A 10,569-nucleotide genomic window follows, 5' to 3' on the forward strand; every position below is an offset into this window, starting at 1 on the left:
TGAAAGAGGAATAAAGATCACTGGAACATATTTTTCTTTATTGTGCTTGATTATTTATTGCATGCACAACCCTCAGCAGATCAGTGAGTTTGTGAAATAGTGAGGGTGTTTTATAGGAGTTGTAATGTGAGCAGTGAGCTCACTGTCCTGCTCCACTCCGCTCCCATAAACCCTTGCACCGACTGCAGATCGCGAGGTCACGTGTCCTGAGGCGGGCGTCTCCGCCTACTTGTCAAGGGGAATGATTACGATGCTTAATGATATGCAGATGAGGGCTCAGGGCAGTGTAAATCAGCTTTAGTGGCAGCAGGCTGTTGGATGAGTTTTACAACTACATTTAGCTGAGCTGTGAATATTAACTGTGTATTATCGAAACGTTCTGACAGTCAAAAATAGCCTTTTTCGAATCCATAAAATGTTCAAAAACCATGTCAAATTTTTTATTAGCTCCATAATTATAGTAGCTACAGTACTGTGTAGCTTCAAAACGTTTGCCGGTTGTGACTGCCAACTCCAAATTAGCAGCAATTTGTGGGAAGTTCTCTTCATGGTACGCCACGCCATATAAAAACATTTGGGTTTGCGAACTTGAATGTATTTTGGCCGGAGAACGGTTATTGTTTTGCAGCTGTCAGCATTATTATATGGCGAAGAGTGAAAGCTTGGTATTTTCAGGGATCTGTTTTAGGTGGCTGGTTGTTAGAGGGAATGTCGTCTCTGGAGGAGGCAGGAGGCGCTGAGACGTAGTGCAGGTATTCTGCAGGAGCCGTCCCTTCTGATGTGGAGCTCTGTACCTGCCTCTGTCTCTGCCAGCACATTCAATTCATTATATGCAGTCTCGAGGGACTCAACTTTTTTTTTTTTTGCAAAACAAAGCCGTATGCAGTTTCTGAGGAAATTCAAAGGAAGAGACTGCCAGAAAGAGTTTTCCTTCTTTTTTTTAGTCTGCATCCTATTATTTTTTCTTTTAGACAAGAGAAACACAAAATGTATAATGGTGCTTTGAAAATCTTTGTTATATTTGCAGGTATTATAATATGATTTTTGGGGGGGGTTTATATGCTAGCAACAAGCAGTATTTACTTTACAGTATAAATATTGTGTTTCAGATTTTCAGTGATAATAATAAATAATAATAATAAAAAAGTAGTAGTAGTATTTTCTAATAAACTATAGTACTATTATTAAATATTTTTTAAAGGCCCACTGAAGTGCCTTGGATCACGTGGCTTCCACTTAAAGGGGACATATCATGCTAAATCCACTTTTTTAGCCCTTAAATGCATTTTGTTGTATATTTGGAGTGTTTAGAAGTACAGAAAAGTTTAAATTATTCTCTTCAGGTGCTTCGTTGAAATCTTTAAATTCTGTTTTAGTAATATTTTTCAACCTGTTCCGATTTGTTTGTTCTCTATGACGTTTTGTGAACTATTACGTCACAGTATTTGCAGCGGAACTGCCAAATAAGGACATTGACTTCCGGCCCAACACTTCGAGCAATCTGCCATTTTTATTTCTCGCTGCAATTTTGTAGTCCAAGCTAAAGGATGCAGAAGTCACGAGAGGGTAAGTTAAAATGTTCGGTTGTTGGATGTAGTCAGAGACAATTTATATAAGAGACATGCCACTTCCTCAATCCTCAATAGAACTATATAAGGAAAACCCGTAACGGCAAAGATGGCGGTTGTATGAACATGTCCCGCCCCTCCCGCTGGAAAGCCAATCATCTGCTTTTAACAGTCAAGCCGCGAAACATTTAAACCTATCGTCTGGTTCCACTGACGCATGCGCACATTTGAGGTTTTGCGACAGCGGAGACGATTTGGGGACAGCGAGTTGTTGTGTGTGCAAGATCAGTGACAGGGCGCATATTTAACTGAAAGAACCATAATGGAAAGGACAAGCAGAGAGGGAGAGCCCCGGTCGCGCGCGCACTCTCTCTCTCTCTCTTTCCGAAGCCAGGCGAAAGTGTAAACAAGACTTCACCGTCTCCAAATTAAGCACTGTCTTGCTCTCTCTCCCGCACGCATATTAAATCAAAATAAAACGACATGATGGTAAAAGGTCGGAAGACTAAAGTTTCATGTTGGAGCATTAGGAGATTTTTTCCCCCTGAATTACCGCTGGGTGTGAATTGTGCTAAAATACGTTGCCTTATCTTCTCTGAAATGCGTTCCGCACATTCAGCTGACATAAAATTACTCTAAATAAACGAAAAAACCTATCCAGTGATGTAATGTTTTCTGTGTTGACACTAACCTTGTGGGATGTCCATGTCCTAACTGCTGGGATAATCACACAACCGTATGACACGTCCAATTCGCGAACTAATGATTAATTTGAACCGATTCATTTTAATGAATAGTTAAAACTACAGATCTACATTGTTATTACTGATAAAGTGCAAACCTGCTTACATTTAAATAAAGGAGAACAATATTGACATTGAATATGCACAACACCGGCTTTCTGGATAGAGACGTAAATGAAGTTGGTGTCGTGAACCCTTGCGCATGCGTAGTAAAAGTATAACCTGTGGGGAAAAAGGCGTTTTAAACCTTATTTTGGGGCAAAGTCATCAAACTTTTTCAGCGATTTTTATCATATTTTACTGCTGTTTCTATACATGCAGTTTTTATGTCCCGGTGACCAGTGAAAGTGCAGTTCTGACTCTCTGCCCATTCATTTAGATAGGAGCCTGGTCTTGTTAGTTCGAAATAGCTGCCCGGAGGCGTTGCCAAGATGGCGGCCGAGTGGCACGACTTGCCTAAAAGGACTTTGATGTAGTAACTCACACGCTTCATTACACCGTCTAATGTAGATGAACTGCCGCGCTTGTGACAGGGCGCATGTTTAACTGAAAGAACGAGCAGAGAGAGAGACCCGGTCGCGCGCGCGCTCTCTCTCTCTCTTCGGAGCCAGGCGAAAATGTAAACAAGACACCGTCTCCAAACTAGACGCTGTCTTGCTCTCTCTCCCTCGCACATATTAATCAAAATAAATCGACACGGTGGTAAAAGGTCGGAAGACCAAAGTTTCATGTGTAAATACAGTAACACACCATTGCGATACATCCATATGAAGACGTTGTTCTGCAGGTTCGTCGTCTTCATTTTCATCTCGCTCCGGCTCCGACTCTGGCTCGAACATGTAAGGCTGGCTGGACAAGTCTTCCGTTGTTGACATTTTGTTAATAATGTGTGAATAAAAAGTTTCTGTGCCGCTAGATAATCGTATCTCTGCTATCAAACTACAAAAATGGCCGAACGGGGTGGAGTTGAACCGAGTGTCACCTCTACAACCTGGAGAGGGGGCGGGGTATGAAGTGTCTCATTTGTATTTAAAGAGACCGCACCAAAACGAGTTGCTCTCAGACGCACATCAGAAAAGGGGTAGAAAAGGGGCCTGTGGAGCTATAATAATGAGGAATTCAGACCCAAGCATTGCAGTTCCGCTTTATATAGACTACAAATGTATGATTTATATGTAAAAAGGAACGATTTAAAAGCATGATATGTCTCCTTTAAACAGGAAGCTAAAGCGGGACATATTGAATGGCTCGTCCCCCTTTTCAAATAGCCAATAGCGTTTAGTTTTCCTCACAGACTGCAAGTCGTACTTGACAGCACCATGGAAGCGAATCCGAGCGCTGATGATACAATGTATTCAATAGTAGAGGTGTGAATAATAAATTTGGTTGCTTTGGCCAGGTGGTATTTATAGCATAGGGGGCAGGGTGCTTTGGATTCTAGAGAGCATTTGATTGGACAGAAGATGTGATGAGAAGCTGAAGTCCGCTGTGATGTCATGAAAATCCGTGATCCATTTTAGCGGAAGTGAGAGACTATGTTTTGAATGCTTTTATCTCCTAAAGCGAATTTTGTCATTGTTTTGGAATACATCAGCTTATTCATGAGTTTAAGGCTAACATATTCATACTAAAAGCTAAAAAACTTCAAATCTAATTTCAGGGGGCCTTTAAAGCTGCATTTTTTAAAAAACCTTAAAGAAAAACTAGATAATGTTTTGAAAGCACTACAGTGTTTGTAGTGTCACCAAGACCTTGGCTACAAATCTGTCACCGAGACCTAATTAGCTCAATGTTGAATCTTGAGACATACTTGAAACTATAAAAATATTACCCAGGCAACACCAGGAACCATTGTAACCCTCTTAACTTTACTCTCGGATCATTAAACAATAGTCGCGCCATCTCACATCATCTTCCCCGAGGATGTTTGTGCCGGGTTGCTATCAATCAAAAAAAAATCCATGCCATAAATCTGACAAGTGCCAAAGAAGAAGAACAGCACGTAGCCGTGTGGTTGCTTTGATCATGCTGCGTGTTTCTGTGTGAGATATCAGCTGCTTCACCTCAGGCCGCGTGCAGGTGCGTGCGTTCCTTCCCATCAGAGCAATCAAAAGGAAGTGAGGTCGTGATGTGTAGTCAAGTGGCTGGTGTAAGTTTATATGCAGGATGAAAGCAGGACAAGTTACTTCAGAAAAAAATAAAAAATAAATGCCAGAACAGCTCAGATTAGTGAACCCAAAAAAAAAAAAAACTGCTTGGGTAATATTAAATGACATTAATTTTTTAGTATTCTGTATTCTGTAAATCTACCCTACTCAGCCATTTTGTTGTGGTTATTAGTTTCATAACAGTGACTACCTAATAATTTTGAAGGTGGCTGACGCATCTGTCAAACATAACTCACCTGTGCTCATCTTTATTCAGATGAGAGGATAATCATTCCCAGCACACATCCGAAGCCCCATTATACAGTATTATTCTGATTATAAATGTATTTTTCCATTCACCTTTATGAAGGTATCAATAACTTATTAGTGTGTAAATATTACTAAAGAATATATCCTGTCTCAGCGTATACATCCTGTTTTTCTGGAAACCAATAAACTAGAAAACCTAGTCAATCTAACGCCCATGCGGCCGCTCCCCTCCAGGCTCGATGGTGAACGGTTGGGGCTCGGCTTCAGAAGATGATGACAGAAACTTCTCCAGCAGGAGGTCTAGTGCCGGCAGCTCCTCTGACGGCTCACTCTTCACCCATTGCAGCTTTGCACGAGCCCTGGTGGCGGCCGCAGACAAGGCTGGTTACCGTCTGGACGGCACCAGCCTGAGCAAGAGAGGTCGGTTTGGAGGAAACAAAGGAATTCGAGACTGGAAGTCTGGTGTTTGTTGACTGCAAAATGGCTCAGTCTTAACAGAATGATGCTTCTTTTCTGCTTTCTGATTTTACGCCGGTGAACTCTTGCTTTTATCTGAAGGGTTTTTGAAAGCGGCATGGTGCAAATACTAACATCTTCATGGATTTGCTTGGTGGGTTTTGGCGACGACTGTTTTCACTTAGCAGGGTTTTGGTTCTATGCTTTCAGTTTACACTGCGAACGAATGAATAAACTGGGGACAGATCCAGCGCTTATGTCTTCAGATTCTTTTATGTACTTCAGGTTTGACTTCGTCCCTCTTTCTGACTCTATAATAATCTTGATTATTTAGGACTTCATCCACAGATATTCAAGAACCCACTTTCACAATCCCAAACCTTCTCTCCAACAGGCTGCGCAATAGAAGTGAAATGTACTGATTGATTCTGCTGCTTCTGAATCGAACTAACAAGCTGTCCGCCCTACTTCTGAGCAACATGCCATGCTTTTCTCTCAAAATTCGTTTTCCATCTCTAGCTTTTCGATAACATTACGGGCTAACCACGGTTCTTTCTTTGCTCACTGCAGATAAAGGTCTACACCATAGACCTCGTCCCGCTAGCCCGTTTTCCACAGATGGAAGTACGGTGGGCACACACAGCCTTGGTCACCAGCGGGCGCCGAGGCCCACCCGTAAACACAAAGGCCCTGGCACTGCCCCGCACCGCCGCGATGCCAGCGCTGATGGTGAACTTTAGTCCAGTTTTAAATGAACAGATAATACCAAAGCATGGTGTACACTAGATTACAGATCTCCTTTGCATGCTTTATTGTATTAAAGGGATAGTTCACCCAAAAATGAAAATTATCCCATGATTTACTCACCCTCAAGCCATCCTAGGTGTATATGACTATCTTCTTTTAGATGAGCACAATCAGTGATCTATTAAAAAATATCCTGGCTCTTCCAAGCTTTATAGTGGTAAGTGAATGGGAGCCAATATTTTGAAGCCCAAAAAAGTGTGTGCATTCATCAAAAAAGTAATCCATACAACTCCAGGGGGTTAATAAAGGCCTTCTGGAGCGAAGAAATTAGTTTTTGTAAGAAAAAAATCCATATTTATAACTTTATAAACTAAAATAGCTAGCTTTCAGAAGACGGCCTACGCAAGTCGACTTGCGCCACAAGAGTAACCCCTGACGCGATGTATGACGTAAGATGTACGAGTAGCATAAGCTTAGATGCCTCTCGTGGTTCAAACAAAATATATTTTTTTATATATCTACGATTGTGTTTGTCTGAAAGAAGAAAGTCATATACACCTGACCTAGGATGGCTTGAGGGTGGGTAAATCATGGGATAATTTTCATTTTGGGGTGAGCTATCCCTTTAATGTAGTAGTCAACATTGGTTAAAGGAGACAGATGGGGTCATAAGCAAATGCATTTAGAAATATCCAAGCCATTAAAATCATTGATCAAATAGAATGAAATCAATGTTACCCCTTTGAGCCCATTTATGCAGCTATAAAAGACACCTACTGTCAAATTATGATAAATGCATAATGTACTATGGAAATGCTGTTCCTGCACTTTGAATTCACATGGTCCTTCTTGCTTCTATCCCAGATCTGCCTCCACCACCAGAGCCTCCACCCTGCCAGACAGCTCGCGTCCAGGGGGCGAGGAACTTGCCCAACCCCTCTGACCGCAAAGCTTCCTCCTTGGAGAGGCAACCCATAATGGGCCTGGAGGAGATGAAGTGTTCCTTGGACCGGCAGGCCCGAACCTCACTGGAGCGCCACCGACAAGCCCAGGACAGACTGGGATCCATAGAGAGAGGAGAGGAGAGCAGAAGAGGACAGAAAAATGGCCATGTTTCAGGTAGGACGATGGACAGTTTTCCATGAATGTATGCCAAAGCTCTGTTGACAGTTTGGGGTTTTAAATTGAGACATAAAGGAGAATCAGTTTTAGGTTTTCGATACTGGTTCCAAGCAGTGGATACTAGTTAGGCTAGTTCAGCTCCAACCCTGATTAAATACATCCAAACCAGCTACTGAATATCTTCAGGATTTCTAAGAACAGATAAGAGTGCAGGAAGGCGGCCCTCAATGCACAGGATTGGACACCCCTGGGCTAGGACAACACCAAACTAGTGCTAACCAATTTCAGCACCAATATTTCCTTAGTCAACCAGCAGGATCATTTTGGTCAACCAACTTCCAAGGATCCAAACTAGCACAATTCCAATCCTACTCCTGGAGGGCCAGGAGTTGGAGTTGAGCTCCAACCCTAATTAGCACATCTGAAGAACCAGCTAATTGAGGTCCTCAGGATTACTAGAAACTTCTAGTCAGGTAGGTTGAAGCTAAACTCTTCAGGAAGTTGCCTAGGCCACTACCAAACTAGTGCTAACCAAATTAAGTCTGAAATTGATCTTCAGCACCAAGATTCCTTAGTCAACCAGCTTGTCCATTAAGATATTTTGGTCATCCAACTTCCAAAATTTGAAAGGTTCACCAACTAGACCAGCACCAAACTATCTCTAACCAGCCTGGACCTTGTCTTCAGCAGATTCAATAGGCATTAGAATTTTTCCTTTCGCACAAACATTTTTATGAAAGAACTGAACCTGATCTTACGTGATCTGTCCACATGAGTTAAATCAGCCTGACACAGTAAACACACTCTTAATTCAGCAGAGCAGGTCTGTAAAATATTATCTTGCTATCGTGGTCATCAGAGGCAGATGTTTGACAGCACCAGCTGTGGACCCTTGGCATTCATTTACGGTCCCTGCTGTAAGGAGGCCAAGCTGGAGCAAACAGATTGCCTTGTCTCCCCCTCTTAGTGTGCTCTTCCATGGCCAACACTGGCCTTCTCCAGGAACCAGCAGACAGGAGGCACACTTAGCTGCACAGATGTACTCTAATCGTTCCAGCCCTCATTTTTCACTGTATACACACACGCTGCAGTGAAGCCGAGCTCCATCTGTGCCTGTCTGATCATTAGGATCCACCATTCTGGGTTTCCATCCCAAACGAAGCATAAAGAACTAGGCCTGGATCTGGCTTGACACAGAGGGGGATGTGGGTTGGGCAACCCGTCTGGTTTGGTCTCATATGTCTTCATTTTCATCTTAAACTCTGGTGTGGAGATATGTTTAGCCGCCTGAACGTATTGCTAATGAGTACAGTTCGGTCAAAGCTGGCAAGAGTTGGTCACCTCAGTATTAGTCAGAGAGAAACCAATCATGGACATATTCCAAGCTGGAAAAAGGCAAAAAAATAAATGTATGGTTTGGATATTTTGTACGTTTTCAGAAGAGGCCATATTGCCATACAACAAACCGTCATTCCCATCCCCCGGGGGCCACAGCTCGTCTGGGACGGCCTCCTCTAAAGGGTCAACGGGTCCTCGGAAAGGAGAAGTGACGAGGGGACAGCACCAGCGCTCCACCACAGAGCAGGGTGAAAGCAGCTACATGGGGACCAACGCGCAGTACTCTGGAGAGTTATGTGAGTCTGAATAGGTTATTCTGGCTTAACTTCAATATCAAAGGTGCATGGAAGTAGTAAAGCACTAACAAGTTAACAAGCAAGTTGGTTTAAAAGTGTTGCTGGTTGTCAAATAAATTGTCATATAAATAGGGTTGAGGAATATTTATTTATTTATTTAATGGGATGCATTACATTAATATGTTTCTTTCTAATTTATTATTTTAAAACAAAGCTAATTATATTAGTTACCCAACTAGTTAGTACTTTTAGTACATAGGTGTAAATGAAACATGTCAAGTTTCTATATAAAACATGTGATTAAGGAAAAAGTAATTTTATACCATGGGCTGTTTAAATACTCGATTCTGATTGGCTGGAAGGTGTGCAGTAAAACCGTTTAATGCACAGGTAGTTCCAGTCAGTTTGATTACAGTTCGAAATTAATCCGCTACATTGGTAACCATAGTAACACAGATACACTTGCAAGCAGAGTGAGAGACGCATATGGTAACGTTTAGGTAGGCTAAATGGATGATTTTTGAATATCGTTTAATTTGTATCAGTGTTGCCTGTCATTCATAAATAATTGTAATAAATCCATTAAAGAATCATTAAGTTAGCTATATGCTTAAGCAACGAGGGGACTGTAGCTGCTAGACTTTAAAGAAGAGATCGACGCACACAGGTAACTCGCGCACGCATCTCTCTCTCTCTCTCTCTCTCTCTCTCTCTCTCTCTCTCTCTCTCTCTCTGTTCCTTCTCCTTCAGTTCTCTGTCTCTCTCTTTTAATAATGAATTTAAATAAATGTGAATTCATTCAAATAAAAGCAATCTGATGGCTCTACTTTATTTAAAGCGGACGGAGTGCAAGAACTGACGAGCCTTAACTTAAGAAATAACCGTCATTTTTACACGTCTGTTAAAAATATACACTGTAAACATCAGTTACAGCTTTAACTTATTTTTAACTTGGCAAATAACCAAGGTATAAGCGGGATAATCCACGGCTAGCCATGCATTAAAGGATTTTAATGCACGAAGTAGAGGCGAAGAACCACCCGACGCGAAGCGGAGGGTGGTTGCCTCTACGAAGTGTATTAAAAAGCCGTGGATTATCCCTTACATAAAGTTTGTGCAGGGTTTTTTCTTTTCAGTTTCTTCAATTCGGACAGTGAATATGAAACTAAGGGGAGCATCAATGTTTCATCAAAACTGACTTGCATGTTCACTTTGTATTGTTTACAGAGTGAGCCTTTTGGATGGAAACTGAAGAATGCCTTTATCTGTTCTGGAAATGCCTCACCTGCTTGGTGCAGTGGACTCGTGAAGCGTCAGAAGGAAGAAGGGGGGAAAAAAAGAAAAAAAAAAGATGAAAAGGACAAACTGTAAATGTGATGTAAAGATGGACATGCAACCCACAAGATCCGCAACATCCCTCACCTTCCTCCTTTAACTCTTCATTCACAGAAAAAGAAAATGTTAGGGGTGAAAAAAGAAAAAAGAAAAACAACGGAAGGCCACCCAGCTTTGGCGAACTTGCGGAAAGGAAATCGAGTTTCCTGTAAATATATTCTTGACATCGGAGATTGAAAATGACATTATTGTTATTGCATTGCTATGCAAGCCGAGTTCTGTTTCTGCGCTCTCCTCCCTCTTACGCTGTTGGTCGTTTGTATGATATGTGAATTGATGGGCTGTGGTGCCATAGAAATTATGTTGTCATCCATCATTTGTTAATACTTCTCATGAATTAATTGTTGTCATTATAATAATTATTATAATTAATTATTTTCTTTTGCACTGCAATTTTGGTGATAAGCACAAAACCATGGCTCCTGCTGACATGAAGAATTGGAGGAAAAGAAATGTGAAGGGGAGTTTCTGTACTGTAACTAGAGAT

General features: G+C 41.7%; 1 protein-coding gene across 3 annotated transcripts in view; it reads left to right on the forward strand.

Moving 5' to 3' along the window:
* The window catches only part of robo2 (roundabout, axon guidance receptor, homolog 2), a 205,948-nt gene extending 195,791 nt beyond the window's left edge, over positions 1-10,157 (forward strand). For 2 of the 3 annotated variants that reach the window (XM_081370090.1, XM_081370091.1), the window contains 5 exons: positions 4,963-5,148; positions 5,755-5,913; positions 6,796-7,050; positions 8,493-8,687; positions 9,915-10,157. In XM_081370090.1, coding sequence (XP_081226216.1) covers positions 4,963-5,148; positions 5,755-5,913; positions 6,796-7,050; positions 8,493-8,687; positions 9,915-9,916 — 797 coding nt within the window. In that variant the 3' untranslated portion in view covers positions 9,917-10,157. The remainder of the gene's footprint in view (positions 1-4,962; positions 5,149-5,754; positions 5,914-6,795; positions 7,051-8,492; positions 8,688-9,914) is intronic. The other variant, XM_081370092.1, reaches the window with a different exon arrangement.
* The last annotated feature ends 412 nt before the right edge of the window (positions 10,158-10,569 follow it).

Source organism: Scardinius erythrophthalmus (assembly GCF_964197995.2).
Source record: "Scardinius erythrophthalmus genome assembly, chromosome: 7".
NCBI lineage: Eukaryota > Metazoa > Chordata > Actinopteri > Cypriniformes > Leuciscidae > Scardinius > Scardinius erythrophthalmus.